General features: G+C 45.8%; 1 protein-coding gene across 1 annotated transcript in view; it reads right to left on the bottom strand.

Annotated features, from left to right (window-relative positions):
* Positions 1-19,668, bottom strand: part of klhdc8a (kelch domain containing 8A) — a gene marked incomplete at both ends in the record, with an annotated part of 33,870 nt that overhangs the window by 1,177 nt on the left and 13,025 nt on the right. The window contains 2 exons of the mRNA XM_084315581.1: positions 7,007-7,225; positions 14,600-14,764. Coding sequence (XP_084171707.1) covers positions 7,007-7,225; positions 14,600-14,764 — 384 coding nt within the window. The remainder of the gene's footprint in view (positions 1-7,006; positions 7,226-14,599; positions 14,765-19,668) is intronic.

The raw sequence follows: 19,668 nt of genomic DNA on the forward strand, positions 1-19,668 counted from the left end.
TATTATTATTATTATTATTATTATTATTATTATTATTATTATTATTATTATTATTATTATTATTATTATTATTATTATTATTATTATTATTATTATTATTATTATTATTATTATTATTATTATTATTATTATTATTTCCAGGGGCAGCGGGATGACTGGCTTCCCCCGGGGCACAGCACACCATTTTATTTCAATTTTCAGCTCCAGCTTGTCCTGCCAGGATCTTAAGTCTGGGCTGGAATGGTGTCAGGGCCGTTCTCATACACATGTGTGCTCATTGATGAGCCCGGAATGATATTTGTTTTTTAATACTGTTCATAGTGGAGAAAGCTGCCTCACAGCTGGATGTGGAGCTCAACATGGTCAAGATGTACATGGCTACTTCCCTCAGACCTGGGAACGCATGCCTCTGCGAGGAGCCAGAAAGTGTCACAAGTCGGTTCCTTCAAAAATGCTCTTTCAGGGCCACGTCTGCTTGGAGATCGATCAGTTACTTCTGGAGAGGGCCGACATTCAGCCACTCTAAATTATGTGTGACTTCCCTTGAGAACCCTCTGACATCTGTTTGACATCTGTTTTCCACCATCAACACACTTCTTAAACCCTCTGACACAATCTCCTGTTCCTTCACTGTCAGTAAATGTGTCTCCTATCTGTCACATCTCCAAACAGAAATTTACAAAATCCACACCCAACTAACAATTGCCTTCGCCAACACTGTCTCCCCTCCGGATTCAACCCCCCTCCACCGCCCAAACCCCCTTTTACATCCTTCACTGAAATCATTGCATCGGACCTATCCTCCATTCTCTCTACAATGAAAACTTCAACCTGCATCCTGGACCCTATCCCCTCCATCCTAGTCAAGGCTTGTCTCCCTGCCCTTTCTCCGCTAATCACCTCCATCGTAAACTCCTCGCTGACCACTGGCCTATTTCCCCCGGCCACAAAATTGTTCTGTCACCCCCTTACAAAAAAAACCCGGACTCAACCCTGAAACCCTTGATAATTTCCGCCCCATTTCCAACCACCCCTTCCTCTCAAAAATCATTGAGCGAGCCATTGCCTCCCAATTAAAATCCTACCTCGACAACAATAACCTTTATGATACCTTTCAATCCGGATTCCGCACCAGACACACCACCGAAACTGCTCTTCTAAAGGTCACCAACGACATACTCCTCTCTGCCGACTCTGGTTCCCTCTCCATCCTCATCCTCCTAGACCTCAGCGCTGCTTTTTACACCATCAGTCACCCCATCCTCATCACTCGTCTCCAGTCCTCCGTTGGCATCTCCGGAATCCCCCTCACCTTGCTCCAATCATACCTCTCACACAGGCACCAATTCATCTCCATCAACAATTGCAAATCCCCCACTGCCCCCATCACTCATGGTGTCCCCCAAGGCTCAGTACTTGGTCCCCTGCTCTTCATCCTCTACATCCTTCCACTTGGTCTGATTCTCCGCCAACATGGCCTCCGTTTTCATTGTTATGCAGACGACACTCAGCTCTATCTCTCCACCAAGACTATCACTCCAGCCACTCTCTCCACCCTCACCACCTGCCTCACAGACATCAAAACATGGAACTTTCTCAAACTAAACTGCAATAAATCAGAAATCATCATTATCGGTCCAAAATCCCTCACCAGCCACACCCAGGATTTCTCCCTAAATATTGATGGTTCCATTGTCACCCCCTCCACTCATGTCCGTAACCTTGGCATCATCCTGGACTCCACTCTTTCTTTCCTCCCCCATATGAACCACATAACCAAAACGGCCTTCTACCACCTCCGGAACATTGCTCGTCTCCGCCCCTCCCTATCACTCTCCCCTGCTGAAACACTGGTTCATGCATTCCTTTCATCAAGACTGGACTACTGTAACAGCATCCTCTACGGCTCACCAAACACTATCCTCAATAAACTCCAATATGTCCAAAACTCTGCTGCCCACATTCTCACCTCCACTTGTCGCTCTGATCACATCACCCCTGTCCTCCACGACCTCCACTGGCTTCCCATCAAATACAGGATACAATTTAAAATACTTCTCATCACATTTTTTTTTGATCCACTTTTTCTCCCATTTTTCTATATTTTCTCCCATCCCAATTTCGTATCATCCAATTCAACCCTCCCCTGTCACGAACGCTGTTTCTTGCCTCCCACAAGCCGGCTGCAATGTGGACTAAGTCATACATAGCACAAGTCCCCTCCGGTACTTGAGGTAACAGCAGTCGCATCTTTTCACCTGCGCAGCTCGATCTCTCAGTGTCGAGGAGTAACGCGTGGGAGGCTCACGCTGCCCCCGACACTTCCTGATTCTACTGCGCAGGCGCACCAACCGACTTGTAGGAGTCGCTTGTTCACAACGTTCGATCCCCACCCTTCAGTTTTCCCTCCCCGTAATACGGCCAATGTGTATTACTGCGGACGACCAGCTAAACTGAAAACAATGTGGAGAGCTGGATTCGAACACGCGAATCCTAGCGTCTCCACACTGGTGGCGAGTGCCTTGCCCACTACACCACCTAGCCGCCCTACTTCTCATCACATTTAAAGCCCTCAACAACCTTGCCCCTCCCTACCTGTCCGACCTCCTCCACCGTCACACGCCCACCCGTCGCCTTAGGTCTGCAGGTCTTGCTTTTGACCTCTAATTCTGTCGCTTTTATTTTATTTAGTCATGTATTATTTTTGTTCTGTTTTTGTTCAGTTTTTTTTTTTTGCCACCCGTCGCCTTAGGTCTGCAGATGCCAACATCCTAACACCTCCCACGACCAAGCTCCGGACCTGGAGCGACAGGGCCTTTGCTGCTGCTGTCCCCTCCCTCTGGAATGCCCTCCCCAGCCATATCCGTGATGCAAACACCCTGACATATTTAAAATCAGCCCTCAAAACCCACCTTTTCAATCTTGCTTTTTATTATATTTTTTTTATTGTTTTACAAACATATAAACAAACATGACAACACACGATAAGATATGCAAGCATTAATTAACAGTGCATATCCAATGAAATTACCATTTAGTCAAATGTCTTATACAGGATATACCCCTAATACCTGTTATCTAAAAACCTACACACATATGCTCTAGCTCGTACCCCCCCCTCCCGGACCCCCCATTGGATAATCCAACCATTATAACTCGTTCCTAACCAGACACTACCATTATATGCTAGCTTTTATTCTCTCCACCACTTCTAACCACATTGTCATTTTGGATTCATTGAGACCCAAAATTCTTGCTGTAGATATTTCTTGATAAATCACATCGAGATATGTAAGAGTCCAGACCTTCCGGCACATTTTTTTCGGTTGAAACCATCGTGATGCTATCAGCTTTTTAGCCACTGTGATACCGGATAAAACCAATCTCTTTAGCTGTGGAGGTACTGCATGCTCAAAGACATCATTCAGCAGTAATACAGAGGGGTGTACAGGTATATCCAGAGTTAAGAGATTTGCTAATTGCTGGGTCACTTCTTTCCAAAATATCTTAACTGGTGGGCAGTCCCAGTACATGTGCATAAATGTCCCTTCGTCCCCATTTGTACATAGGGAGCATTTGGAGTCTTGTTTAAGACCCATTTTGTTCAGTCTTATAGGAGTTAAGTATGTCCTGTGAATATAGTTACGATTGATTTGTTGATGGTCCGGGTTCCTTGATGCAAGTCGTACATTTGCCCAGGCCTCTTGCCAGTCAAAGTCTGTCTCCAGGTCTGGTATATCCCTCCTGCAGACTGAGTCTAGCTTCAATCTTGCTTTTGACCTCTAATTCTGTCGGTTTTATTTTATTTTGTCATGTATTATTTTTGTTCTGTTTTTGTTCTGTTTTTTTTTGTTTTGCCATAGTTTTGTCTCTTCTACCCATGTAAAGTGTCTTTGAGCATCTGGAAAAGCGCTATATAAAATAGATGTATTATTATTATGATCTGTGATGAGGGATGGGTCCTGAGCGAGCAGGGTAACCCGTGGTCCAAGGCTGAAGCTGTCAGAACGTTTGCTGAAGTTTACCATCAGCTTGTCAACAAAAGTCAACAGCAGAAGATAAATCTCTCTCACCCTGAACCTATTTCTACAACTTTGGGATAGTGTGCACAGTCTCCCTGCAGGTCTTCCTCGAACACCTCAAGGTTCCTCAGGAAGGAGCAGATAGCTGTCATCAGGTCACAAACTGAATTGTCCGTAGCTTTAATAATAATAATAATAATAATAATAATAATAATAATAATAATAATAATAATAATAATAATAATAATAATAATAATAATAATAATAATAATAATAATAATAATAATAATAATAATAATAATAATAATAATAATAATAATAATAATAATAATAATAATAATAATAATAATAATAATGATGCATTCAATTTATAGTGCACTCTAGATTTGGAAAACCAAATCTTTAAATTCACTACATTCAGGTGTGAAGTGATATCGACCGGAGAAAGCCACACTATCCATCTTCGTCTCATCTTCTAAAAAGAGAGAAACATCGCGTTGCCTTCTGGCTCTTCAGGCTGTGTGCCAAGAAAGCTGTGATTTCCCTCCGGACGGAACGAACGTGTGCTGACACCTTCGCTGGACCGTCTTGCGTTGTTGCATCGCAGCAAAGGTCACTGGTGTTTGCACCAACTTCTCAGAGGAATTCCCTGAGCGTGCGACGCCGACGGGAAGGGGATGCCCTGAGAAAGTTAATCATTCTCATCGCCGTGTTCATCGCCTCAATAGACTCGTCTGACAGGGTGGAGCGCAGGAGCTGATGAATTATGCAACGGAGCTCAGGATTGTCTTCTTTCTGTCCACAGTTCCTTTCTCCCCCCCACGACAAGGGGTCCATCTGGGGTTATTGAAAACCCTCTACTCCCTGGCCCCTGTAAATGTCCTAACCCAACCCCCTCCAATGTACAGTAAATGTCCTAACCCAATAATACACGAGACCCTCTTCTTGGGACCAAGTAAGGTTTTGTGGATAATCCAAAGTACAGTTAGCCCACCCCACCTACCCCCCCGCCACCCCACCCACCCACCCAACCACCTCCAATGTACAGTTTTCCCCCTCCCCCACCCCACCTATTCAACCCCCCCCTCCACCCCACCTACCCAACTCCCTCCATTGTACAGTTTCTTCGTCAAATGTATATACTCTCTTTTTTAGACTCTCTTTTGTATCACAAACAGTACTGTATTTGTAAATCTGGTACAGTGTATCATAAATGTATAGATGTAGCAGTACTGTCTATCTGTATGTCATGTATGTCATATATGTTTTTATTTTTAAACGTACATTTTTTTTTACTTCTGTGAATATTGCTTTTATTATGTACTGTACAATCGTCGTTTCTGTAAATGAGGGAAACCTCAGATGCGTATGATTTTAAATAAAGGTTGAAATGAAAATGAAAGGAAATGTTATGATGAATTGCAAATGGGGGACAAACAAGACGAAAGTCTTTCTCTGGTCTGCATCCCCTTAACAATTGTGTGTATTGAGCTGTACTGTATTGTACCCATTCTGCAATCTGTTAATACAATTTTCAATCAATCAATCAAAACTCCCCCTCTTTGTTAACCTCTCCTTCATGGCCAGGTATAGATGTCATCTCCTCTACTGGCCTGAAGTGGGCATAACGCCCAACAGGTCTTCACAGAACTCTTTCTTCTCCCTGTTGAAGAACGTTACATAAGCCACCAGCTGAGCATGGTCAGGCAGATGGGTTATCTCATTAACTCATCGACAGCCAAGCCTATGCACGGTGCCTCGTGATTTGCTTCATCCTGCCATTCCAGCACAGCCTGGGTTAATATTTCCATTTTCTTCGTGGCTGATGATGCTGACATCGGTGTTTTTTCACATAACTCTTGTTGTTTTTTCCGTCCAGTGAGGTTTCATCTACTGCACTCATGCGCTCCTTGATAAGGCCTTCGTGCTTGTCAAGCTTTTAATATGTTGACCCAAAATCCAAGCTTTATTCCATTCTCATATGCGGAGAGTTGGATGACGTTCCACTTGCGTTCCACTGTCAAACATCTCTGTCAAAACAGGAAGTAAACTAACCGGTGCTACATTTACTCATTTAAACATTTACTATTTTCCCATGACATATTGAATAAATAATGTTTATTAATTCATGTTTTGAGTTGAAATTAGTTGAAATGAGTGCAGCCTTTTTTATTGACTGTGTCCCTGGAAAACGATGATGAATGTAGCCAGAAAAGACATAGAACAGTAGTCTGTTTACTTTTTTCTTTTACTACATCACTGCATAAATGATACATGTTCAGACAAGCTTCATTTTTGGTTATTTGTGATACTCTGTATACACCCAATTCAACGTCATAGAAACATTTTCTTTCAAACTAATTGCACCGAGCACGTCCCAATTTGGTACACATTTTTGCTCTCTTGGGAAAATCTGTTTAGCAGGCTGTGACAAAGTGTGACATGCAGGCGTGTGGAGACAGCTCTGCGTAGGAGTGTGCAAACATTCGTTAGCATGTTGTTGGGCAGTGAATGAATGTGTGGGGATTCTGGTGGGTGGAGCATATTGGGCTTTTAGATGGTTTATCTTCTGAGATTTGAGTGGGAATGTTTCCTCAAAAGACGTGTGCTTTGTCTCTTAGCGGCGCTTCACGTTGCCACTTGTAATAATCTCCACGGTCTCGAAACATACGAGGCATACCGGCTTTGGTAAACTGCCTATGAGAAGAATCTGTTCATTCTTGATTCAAATCTCTGTTTATGCTGTCTGTGTGGATAGCAACAGAAATCTCTTTCACTCACTTTGGATTAATTGATTCTTCCCGCACCTTGCCAAAGATTAATTGATTTGTCCTGTACTGTACCTTGCCAAAGATTAATTGATTCTTCCCACACCTCGCCAAAGATAGGGCTGCGTGGGCCACCCTTAACTGACATGCCTCTAAAAGGAGAACCTATATCCAGACAGTTCTTTTGAATGCTGTGAACGTTTGGCGGTCTCTCACCTTGGCTAGGGTCGAAGATATTGACATTCTTGGTGAATTCTGAGCTCTGGTGGCCCCCACCCTGCCTCAGGCCCCCCAGCAGACACAGTCTCCCGGCGCTGTCCCACACCATGCCCCCGTAGGAACGTTTGCAAGGCATGATGGGTAGCGGAGCCCAAGTGCGCGTCTCTGCGTCGTACACCTCGAACGCCTTCACTGGTCGCTTACACTGGCGGCCACCTGTGGAAGAGTGTACACACACATAATGGCCGGATTTACTAAGGAGTGTTTATGGGCGCTAAAGAGTTAAAGAACCATGCCAGTGGAAATATAGAGATGTAGCTAGTTTACTAATCAGCACACATACTTTACCTTATATAAATGGTAAACAGACTGCATTTATATAGCGTTTATCCAGGTTTAAAATTTTTGCCTCACGTTCACCCATTCACTCACTCATTCACACAGCAACGGCTGAGGCGACCGTGCAAGGTGCCAACCTGCTCATCAGGAGCAGTTAGGGGTTCAGGGGTTTTGCTCAAGGACACTTCGACGCGCTGCCGGGAGGAGCCGGAATCAAACCGGGAACCTTCTGATTAGCAGACAACCGCTCTACCTCCTGAGCCACTGTAAGCCCTTAAGTAATAGCTTACTTTTTTAGATTTTATGATAAACCACATAATTATATAGAAAAACCTACAGTACCAAAAATGTGTAGAAACCTTCCCAAAAAGTTGCACTTCCTTGTTTACATTCAGAAACTCTCAATTTCCCCATAGGTCAACGCATGCGTGGATTCCTTCATCAGCATGACCAGGAGTTAGACTTAAGCCTGGGTTTATTAGGGTTCATACAGCCCTTTAACCCTTCTGCCTTGTTAGGTAACTGGCAGAGTTGGCACATCACTGCATGAAAAGATTGCATCACGTTCAAGGTCATAAAAAACGAATTGTTTTATATTTCATTCCAAGAATTTCTTTATGAATACCACTATGAACATAACTCAACATATCTATCAAAGATTCCAAAGATTTCAGAATTGTAACCCCTTATATTCCCGTTTGTGTTAGGGTTAGGGTTAGGGGTTAGGGGTTAGGGGTTAGGGATAGGGATAGGGTTAGGGTTAGGGTTAGGGGTTAGGGATAGGGTTAGGGTTAGGGGTTAGGGATAGGGATAGGGATAGGGATAGGGATAGGGATAGGGATAGGGATAGGGATAGGGATAGGGTTAGGGTAACCCTAACCCTACCCCTAACCCCTAATGGCATGAAATAAACCACTAGGGACGTTTTTTCCTGTCAAATGGGTAACTTTTCTTTTAGAGGTCTTCAAAATGTAATCTTCTCAAATTATGGAAATATATGGAAATTAAGCAAACGGACCCAATTTCATGACATAATTAAATAGTTAAATAGTCTCAGTCCTGATTTTCCAAGCAGCTGCGGAGGAGACTCAGCGGCTGGTGAAACGAGAAGGAAGCAGCACCAACATGTGTGCCTTTGAATTAATTAATCTATTTCAGGCGTGTTCTTATATAAGAAAATATGGGAGGAGATAATGGAGAATTATGCACATATCCTGCACAGGGTGATTTATCATGCCTTGTGGGTAACAGGTAATTGCATTGCTGTTATTTCACATTTGGGAGAAGCGGGCATCGACTTCTGCAGCTTCAGGCGACGTGGCCACTGACGTTCTTCGGAGAAGACGTCGTCAGCATGACAGAGAACAGGGTGTTATTTTATCTTTAACTAGATTATGCTTTTTCAGGAGGTTGTATTACAAACCCACAGGCTCTGAATTGGATGAGCTGGAAGATGACCCAGAGCTCGACAGCGAGGAGAAGCTAAGTGAGGAGGAGCCAAGCGATCCCTGCAGCCGACTCATTTCCCCCGCTGCGTGTTCTTGCTTCTGGCTCAGCTATTCCCGCGCAAATTGACGAGATTGCTGGCATGTTGGAGAACTAACGAGCAGCTGGAGAACTAACGGCTGCAGAACTCGAGAACTATTAGGAATGTCTGATCGTTAAGTGTATCTGACTCTTAAACACCAAAACCTGCACAGACTACAACGTATGACGCAAATCATGCCAGTATGCATACTAGGGCTGACCTTTGAAGCTTTTTTTGGCAATCGAAGCTTTTTAATTTTTAATATTTTTAATTTTATTTTTATTTTTAAATTTTTTTTATCTTATGTTGTGGGACTTGTACAGCACTTTGGTCAACTTTGTTGTTTTTAAATGTGCTCTATAAATAAAGTGGATTGGATTAATGAATTAAGTAGCCCCTTTCGTGACTGTGACGCAGCCAACAAGGTTTCACTCGGCTGTGTGATTTAATTCAAGGTGGATCGCTGTTGTCGTTTGAACAACTTCAGATTTCATGGGAACTACCAATCCCCCAAATCAAGAATGTTTAAGATGAATGAAGTAAAATTTAGATTATTTGAAATATGGCCTGTGTAGACTAAACTATGCACAGAATTATGTCAGTCTACAAGGTCCGGATTCTACATGGTCCGGCAATGTAGACCTTGTAGACTCCACTACAGACCAATTATCAGTGAATGTTCATGCATTTTTAAGAAGGGCTACTTCCACAAAAAAACAAAGAACTCACCAAAACATCTCAGTAGCACCTTATCTAAATGTTCTATTTCATATATGGAGATTCATATTTATTTATGTATTGCATGCATTTCTACATTTTATTTCCTATATTGTTTATTCATCCCAGTATCTTTCTTTCTTATGTGTGGAATTCTACAAGGCATGTAGGTGTATATGTGTTTGAGGATGATATCCTTCAAACAGGCAATAGTGATGATATAATTTGGGCAGTGCTGAGCTGGGTTTCTTTCCTCCAGTGTATGTGTCCCCCGGCTCCACCCAATGGGGCGCACGCACACGCACACGCACACACACACACACACACACACACACACACACACACACACACACACACACACACACACACACACACACACACACACACACACACACACACACACACACACACACACAAAAATCAAAGTTAAATTTTTTTTTTGAAAGAATTCATTATTATTATTATTATTTTTTTTTACTTCGATTTGTTTTTAATGTTCGAAGCTTGTGCCATCGAACGAAGCTTCGAAGTATTTAAGACAGCCCTAATGCATACTGTTTACTTTTACCCTTACTCATAGTATATATTCACTGATTCACAGTTTTTATTGGCTTTATTTATTGTAACGTATACTATAACCAATATATAACAGGCATACTCATCTGCACGTTTGTTTATTATTCTCATATTTGTATATTCAGATCGACTTTTATTTTATATTTACTGATATATTTATGTCTTTCTACTATTACCCAGCCCATACCTGTACCTCCCCTCCCCCTCCCCCCATGTTGCTATGACGCCCGAATTTCCCCAAGGGGATCAATAAAGAAATATCTTATCTTATCTTATTGTATCTTATCTTATTGTACTGTATGTTATCTTATCTTATCTTGTGTTCTGCAATGTGCTTTCTGTGGTTTGATCGCGATGCTATGTTGACAGTTCCTCTACTTTTGCGTTTCTGAATAAATGTAAGTAACAAATACTACCTCAGGTGCCTCAGGAACTCAAACTTGGGTTCTGGTCTTCCATTACTGGTTTTGCCGGTTGCGATTGATTGTCATTATGTGCAACTGGTACGTCCGTCAATGAGCATTGTGTCGAGGAACCAAAAACACACTGGATGAATGTCCAGGTTATGTATGTAACCCCTGGTACATCATCACTAATGTGGTTGAAAAGAACTGGGTCCATTATTCACAAAGCCTCTCAAAGCAGGAGTAGGCTACTGATCTACAGTCAGCTTCGGTCCGTTGGTTTGAATAAGGTCTCAAAGAGACACGTGGTCCTGGTCACTGACCCCAGATCAGCTGCTCCGGGAAGGTTTATTAATATGGGCCCAGGGTTGAGAGATGGTTACAAGATACAAGATACTTTAAATGCCACACAACTATGGTTGGTGGTAATCGTTTGCGGTACAGCATGTTATTTAAGCACTGGGACATCAACATGGAACATCAAACGCCCCCCTCCCACCTCCCAATCCCCACAATAAATACATACAGGAAAGTCACATATAACAAGTGTCAGTTAGTGTCAGTTCACTTCAGTTCATGTTCACTTCAGTTTGGATGCTTGCCTGTCTGTGCAAGGGGGTGGGCGGGCCAGGGTGTTTAGTGTTCGGACTGCTGTGGGGAAAAAGCTGTTTGTGAAGCGTGTGTGTCTGGTTGAAATTGACCTGTAGCGACCTGAGGGCATGCGCTGGAATAAGTGGTGTGCTGGGTGGGAGGGATCATTGACTATGTTACCAGAGCGGGTGCGTGAGGTGTAGATGCAGTCCAGAGGGGGCAGCCAATTATTTTGGAGGCTGTTTTGGTGATGCGTTGGAGTTTGTGTTGGGTATAAGGAACTAACTTGAGTTATATTTGTTTGTTTTATGTATAAGGAACAATATACAATGGGTCTCTTGTTTGCTGTGTATGCAATACAAATACATTTCTCTTGAAGTTACCACATGTACGCTCATTTCCTGTGCAGGAGTGTGGTCCAAAACAGTTTTTCAATGTATTCATTTTAATGAGACTCATTGACATTCTTTCTGCACATTTGTTCGCTACATTCTTTCGGGAGTTGGGAAGAAGTTCGATTATGGTTTGAAGGTCATGGTAAGCTTCCTGAATGAAGAAGCTTCTTAAATAGCTGTGACTGTCCTCATTTACATAATCAATCTTTGAAAAACGCCTTCACTAAATTGGAACCACAGAGGGTTTTAACGTCAATTTTATTTTTCTAAACTAATTCCCAGCACGGTTAGTCAATCTAGCCCATAGCACAAGCAGTCATGTAACCCGTGCATGTACTCACACACACACACACACACACACACACACACACACACACACACACACACACACACACACACACACACACACACACACACACACACACACACACACACACACACACACACACACACACACACACACACACACACACACACACACACACACACACACACCTGAGTCTCAACGAGGGGCTGGTCCAGAGGGGGGCACAATAAATTGCAATATAGAAAACAATATAGAAAGCCTTTTGCTGTAATTTACTGCAACTTAAAAACGCAATTTCAATAAAATAGCAAACACAAGGGTAAGTTACAAAGTTCCAAATAAGTTATTTATTCATTTATCTCTGTGCATTCAGTAGAAAGCTATCTGGCTGCACGTTAGCCTATAGCTTAGCACAATGAATGGAAGTGGACATGGCCGGTTAGCCTAGGCATTGTCCAACTAACACCTCCCGCCGAAGGCTAACCGGCCATGTTCGCTTCCATTCATTGTGCTAAGCTAGGCTAACATGCAGCCAGTTAGCTTTCTGCCAAACACACTGGTATCTATCTTATTGTCTCTCTCTGGAGAAGACAGTAAGCTAATTTCCCAAAATGTTGGCGTGTTCCTTTAATTACAGTGTATACGGTTGCACAATAGTTTAACGTTGGCGACGAAAACACATGCATGCATGCATGCATGCATGCATGCATGCATGCACGCGCACACACACACACACACACACACACACACACACACACACACACACACACACACGCGCACACACACGCACACACACGCACACGCACACACACACACACACACACACACACACACACACACACACACACACACACACACACACACACACACACACACACACACACACGCACCAGAGCATGTGAGCGGAGCGGAGCGCCCGAGAAATCCGTTCTTCGCTTTAGACGTCTGGTTCCGCTCTCATTCGCTCATGTTGGCCCGCCCCCCCAAGTCGCTCACCTTCATTTACGAATCAAGCGCTCCCCGCTCCACAGCTCGCTCAGCAGAATTTTTTTTTGGAGCATGATGTAAATTAGCTTGATTTGACCAAACTACAACAGTCTGCACCCCCTGGGCCCCTTAACAATTGTGTGTATTGAGCCGTATTGTATTGTACCCATTCTGCAATGTTAAATAACGTTTATCCATTCAACTAAGATCAAGTTTCAAGTTTCAAGTTTCTTTAATAGTTGTCATACAGAAGTACAGAATACTTTTATACAAAATGCTTCTTACTGTTACGCTCCAGAGACTGTGCTAGACAAGATAGTATGAAATAAAATAGTATAGCATGTAAAATAGAAGTACAAAAGGTCACAGTGTTCAGTATAGACATATGTACAATGTTCAATGCAGAATAGAAGTAACTGAGTTACCATACAATATACAATATTCTATGCAATGTACTAATATACAATACTATATAGATATGGTAGCTAGCCTAGCCGCAATGCTATGGTCAATCCCATTAACGTTAGCATGTAAGCTAACAACAACAACAGTCTCTCGCTTTTTGAGACATAAACTCTCCGCTCTTGGTGGTACATTGTGTTGATGTTGGTTTCGTTTCATCAATAAATGAGGCAGAACACAGTGAATGTATCCCTTTTTTTTTATTGGACTTTGTTTGTTTCTCACTGAAAATACATGTTGCGTTCAGTCACCCGAGGTGATTTAAAGATGGCGGATTATACTTTGGTCTTAGCAGGATGTGAGTGACGGTTCACCCTTCTCATTGGTTGAAAATAGCCTTCATGTTTGTACATCGCCACCTGTTGCTTTGGCATTGTACTACATGTATATTACATCAGTTTCTGTGTGATCATGTGCACTCAGCACTGAGCGGCCCGGAGCGGTTTGGAGCGGAGGAGAGCTCTTGCTCCGGAAGTCGCACCGACCCATTTTAAAAACCCACTCCGTCGCTCACTTCAAAACCACCCGCTCCACTCCCCGCTCCGCTCCCGCGCCGCTCACATGCTCTGACACGCACACACACACACACACACACACACACACACACACACACACACACACACACACACACACACACACACACACACACACACACACACACACACACACCTTCTTTATTTTTTTTGGCGCTGGTGTGTTGTCATAGCGATGCAGTCATGCAGCGCTCCTATACCACTGTTTAGGGAAAGCCCTGTAAACACATGCTCGCAGACACACAAGTACATTAAGGCTGTTTTTGGGATTCGAACTTCGTCAGGGTTTTGCGAACGGACGTTCGAACCTTCGTTTTTAATAAAAGAAAATAATTTTTTTTAAAGATATTTAATACATATTTTTAAAAACATTTTATACTAAATCCTCAATTTGAATAAAGTGATTAATCTGATTAATCTTAAATCAACTTTCCAGACCCAGCCCAGGGAGAAGCCCCAGCCCAACTAAATCAATTAAATCAACTTTCTAATGAATATAATATAATACTATAATATTAGTGTAGCCTAATCTGTATCTGCAACTGTGAAGAAAAACCACATTGGTTTAAACAGAATAATAAAATTTTTTTTTTTTTATAAAAATTATTATAAAATTTTTTTGAAAAATGTCGAATGTTGATTTAGAATTCTAATGCCAACGTAACGAACGAAGGTTCGACCGTTCGAACGTTTGGGCTCAGCCCTAAAGTACATACACACAGTACACACACACACCTCTGATTCTGCATACCTGCCACGTAGATCTTGGTGCCCAGTAGGTGCGCCGTGGCGTCGTAGCGAGGGGTGGGCATGGGGGGCAGCAGAGCCCACACGTCCTTCCTCAGGTCATACTGCTGCAGGGTACAGCGGGGGAGCAGGTCAGCCCCCATCCCCCCTACTGCCAGTGCACGGCCGTCTGCAACACACACACACACACACACACACACACACACACACACACACACACACACACACACACACACACACACACACACACACACACACACACACACACACACACACACACACACACACACACACACACACACACTTTTCAATGACTTATTTATGTCCACATTATTTCACTGTTTATAATGTTATTACATTTTATGATTTGGTTTACTATGAAATAATGCACAGAGCTAAAGCAAAGCGACTCCCGGATTGTGTGCACGTTCCCCCCCCCCCCCCCCCCCCCTCAATACAGGAGAGCAAAATAGGATTTGAGAGATGTTTGCAAGTTTACTATTCAAAAAGCTAAGAAAGGCATTAAAAGGTGATGTATTTTTTTTTTGTATAGTATAGTATAGTATAGTATAATAGTATAGTATAGTGTGAGGTTTTGCCCGCTGCTCACTACCTTTTCTCTGTCTTCTTTAAGCCTACTGTTAGGAATTCCCTATTCTCTGTCTTCTTTAAGCCTACTGTTAGGAATTCCCTATTCTCTGTCTTCTTTAAGCCTACTGTTAGGAATTCCCTACTCACTCTCTCTAGCCCCCACCCTCTCGTTCCTTACCCTTAGTGGCCACACCTGTTTGATATTCTATTATCTCTCGCACCTGTGGTGGCAGGCTAATTAGTCCCCCTGTGGGCTTTAAATACCAGGGCGCTTCCCCTCGTTTTGGCGTGGGGTCGTGTTGTATACTTGCCGAGTCATATTCTCTAAACATCTAGACTCTTTCGGGAGATCCTCCGTCTGCCTATACTGTTCCATTCTCCTGCGTCGAGATGTTTTGCTCCAGCCTTCGCCTGCTGTCGCCGTTGCCTGAGAGTGGGACTGGTCTGCGCTCCCTAGACTTCCACGGGAGGCATCCCAGTCATCCACTTCAGACCCCCCGCGCAGCTGTCGTCCTGACGCACATCCAGACCAGCGCAGACGCTCTCCAGTCCTCAGCGCGCTACGCGCATCTTCCAAGGACGCTCGAGCTTGGCACGCTCTCCAGACCAGCGCGCAACGCGCATCTTCCAAGAACCCTCGAGCTTGGACGCTCTCCAGTCCTCAGCGCGCAACGCGCATCTTCCAAGGACGCTCGAGCTTGGCACGCTCTCCAGACCAGCGCGCAACGCGCATCTTCCAAGAACCCTCGAGCTTGGCACGCTCTCCAGACCAGCGCGCAACGCGCATCTCCTAGACCTTCGAGCTTGGCACGCTCTCCCGACCAGCGCGCAGATGCGCATCTCCTAGACCTTCGAGCTTGGCACGCTCCCCAGACCAGCGCGCTGGAGCGCATCTTCCAGACCTTCGTGCTTGGCGCACTCCTCCTCGCAGACGCACCCCGAGGCGTCTCTCTGTTCCGACGCGCACACCAAGGTGTGGCGCGCACTCTGTTCCTCGGCTCCGACAGCGGCTACCCGGTGGACGACATCCTCGCCACCGCCACTGTTCCGACGCGCACACCAAGGTGTGGCGCGCACTCTGTTCCTCGGCTCCGACAGTGGCTACCCGGTGGACGACATCCTCGCCACCGCCACTGTTCCAGCTCCCTGTTCCGACGCGCACACCAAGGTGTGGCGCGCACTCTGTTCCTCGGCTCCGACAGTGGCTACCCGGTGGACGACATCCTCGCCACCGCCACTGTTCCTGCTCCCTGTTCCGACGCGCACACCAAGGTGTGGCGCGCACTCTGTTCCTCGGCTCCGACAGCGGCTACCCGGTGGACGATGCCCTCGTCACCGCCACTGTTCCAGCACTCTGTTCCTCGGCTCCGACAGCGGCTACCCGGTGGACGATGCCCTCGTCACCGCCACTGTTCCAGCACTCTCTCCCTCGGCTCGGACAGCCAGCCGCCCCGGTGGCGATGCCTTCGTTCCCGTTGCTGTCCCTGTACCATTACGCATGCGCCTGGGTGAGTTTTGATTGTGATGTCACTCACCCAGCGTAGTGCCCTTGCCCCCGTTCCCGCTGCTGTCCCCGTACCTTTACGCATACGCCTGGGTGAGTTTTGATTGTGATGTCACTCACTCAGCGTAGTGCCCTTGCCCCCGTTCCCGCTGCTGCCCCTTTACCTTTACGCATACGCCTGGGTGAGTTTTGATTGTGATGTCACTCACTCAGCGTAATGCCTCTTGCCCCCGTTCCCGCTGCTGTTCCTGTACCTTTACGCATACGCCTGGGTGAGTTTTGATTGTGATGTCACTCTCCCAGCGTATTGCCTCTGTTAGTTAGTTTGGACATTTCATCTCCCAGCGTATTGCCTCTGTTAGTTAGTTTGGACATTTCATCTCCCAGCGTAATGCCTCTGTTTTTGGTTCTCACTTAGAATAGTATTTTTGGACTTTACATCTCCCCCTGTGTGTTTGTCACACGAAGATATTATTACTTTGTTCACTTTGTTAATTGGACTGTTCTGCACCTGCTCTGTTTTTTCCCTTTTGTGCATTAACTCTCTCCTCTGTCCTGCAGAGCGGCCCAGATGTTTTCCCACCAGTCCCCAGTTCCTCCCTGTACCCCAGCCCGCCTCCGCGGGCCTCTGTTCCCTCTGTCACCAGAACCTGGCCCTCTGTTCCCCAGAACCTGTTCCCTCTGTTCCCCAGTTCCTCCCTGTTCCCCAGCCCGCCTCCGCGGGCCTCAGTCCCCTCTGTTCCCTAGTTCTCCCCTTTCTAGTTCCACCTAGTTCCTGTTCCCTAGTTCTCCCCTTTCTAGTTCCACCTAGTTCCTGGTCCCAAGTTCTCCCCTTCTAGTTCCACCTAGTTCCTTGTCCCTAGTTCCCCTAGTCCCCGTTTCTCCTGTTCCCTAGCTCTCCTAGTCCCTAGTCCTCTCTCCCTAGTTCTCCTTGTCCCTGGTTTACCTAGTCTCTAGTTCCTCTGTCCCAAGGCGTTCCCTTAACCTTCCCTTTGGCGTTCCCTTTTCCTGCCCGCCTCTTAAAGGCACCTTTCCTTCCCCTCATATTATATTCCTGTATTTGTGATTCTCCCTTAAAGGGACAGTGCCCTTTTCCCTGTATTTCCCTTTTGTTCAATAAATATCTGTTTCTTGGCAAACCATCATACCTGTCTTGTGTTGTGCGATTGGGGTCGGTTACAAACCATAACAGTACGACCCCACCAAGTCTACGACCCCAGCCAGCACAGACTGTGTATGTTGAGTTTGCCTTTTTTTTTCTTGTTCCCTCTAGCTCCCCTGTTAGCCCTGTTAGCTTCCCTGTTAGCCCAGTTTAGCTTCCCTGTTTGTCCTGTTTAGCTCCCTTGTTAGCCTGTTACTCCCCTGTTTAGCTTGTTAGTCTCCCCGGTTAGCTCCCCTGTTTGCTTCCCGTTTTGCCCTGTTTGACCCCCCTGTAGCTAGCCATGCCCTGGCAGCTAACCCAGTCCCTCAGCAGAGCCCCTGTCTGCTAGCTTAGCCCCGGCTGCTAGCACAGCCTCTATGTTTATGCAGCCCTTGCTGCTGGCATAGGCCCTGTAGCTAGCCATGCCCTGGCGGCTAACCCAGTTTCCCTCTGCATGGCCCCGGTCTGCTGGCTTGGCCCCGGCTGTTAGCACAGCCTCTATGTTATGCAGCCCTTGCTGCTGGCATAGGCCCTGTAGCTAGCCAGGCCCAAGCAGCTAACCCGGTCCCTCTGCATGGCCTCCACTTTTTTGTGTAGTATTCCCACAGCTAGGACTGTCCTTCCAGCTAGCTTGTTCTCTCATGCTGGTCCAGCCCTGTCTGCCAGCCTAGCTCGGCAGCTAGCGCGGCCTCTATGTTGATGTAGCAGTACAGCTAGCATAGGCCCTGTAGCTATCAGTGCCCTGGCAGCTAACCTTCCCTCTGCTAGCCCCTTCCCGGTGCTACCATGGTTACCCCTTTGCTACCCTGCTTGCCCCTCAGTTTCTCTAGACCCAGTTCCTCTAGACCAGTTCCTCTAGACCAGTTCTCTAGACCAGTTCTCTAAACCAGTTCTCTAAACCAGTTCTCTAGACCAGTTCTCTAGCCCAGTTCTCTAGACCAGTTCCTCTAGACTAGTTCTCTAGACCCAGTTCCTCTTGACCAGTTCCTCTGGACCAGTTCCCCCAGTTGCCCCTCTGCTACCCTAGTTACCCCTCGGCGACCCTGTTTCTTTTGCTAGCCCCACTCTTGTGGTGGCTTCCCCTGCTGGCTTGGCCAGTACCTCTTGTTTTGCCCCCTGCCACTCTGTCCGTATTTGTTTTGGGTCGCCGGGTGGCTCCCGTTGGAGGGGGGGATACTGTGAGGTTTTGCCCGCTGCTCACTACCTTTTCTCTGTCTTCTTTAAGCCTACTGTTAGGAATTCCCTATTCTCTGTCTTCTTTAAGCCTACTGTTAGGAATTCCCTATTCTCTGTCTTCTTTAAGCCTACTGTTAGGAATTCCCTACTCACTCTCTCTAGCCCCCACCCTCTCGTTCCTTACCCTTAGTGGCCACACCTGTTTGATATTCTATTATCTCTCGCACCTGTGGTGGCAGGCTAATTAGTCCCCCTGTGGGCTTTAAATACCAGGGCGCTTCCCCTCGTTTTGGCGTGGGGTCGTGTTGTATACTTGCCGAGTCATATTCTCTAAACATCTAGACTCTTTCGGGAGATCCTCCGTTTGCCTATGCTGTTCCATTCTCCTGCGTCGAGATGTTTTGCTCCAGCCTTCGCCTGCTGTCGCCGTTGCCTGAGAGTGGGACTGGTCTGCGCTCCCTAGACTTCCACGGGAGGCATCCCAGTCATCCACTTCAGACCCCCCGCGCAGCTGTCGTCCTGACGCACATCCAGACCAGCGCAGACGCTCTCCAGTCCTCAGCGCGCTACGCGCATCTTCCAAGGACGCTCGAGCTTGGCACGCTCTCCAGACCAGCGCGCAACGCGCATCTTCCAAGAACCCTCGAGCTTGGACGCTCTC

The sequence above is a fragment of the Notolepis coatsorum genome (genome assembly GCF_963971535.1).
Source record: "Notolepis coatsorum genome assembly, chromosome: 6".
In the NCBI taxonomy this organism is placed as follows: Eukaryota; Metazoa; Chordata; class Actinopteri; order Aulopiformes; family Paralepididae; genus Notolepis; species Notolepis coatsorum.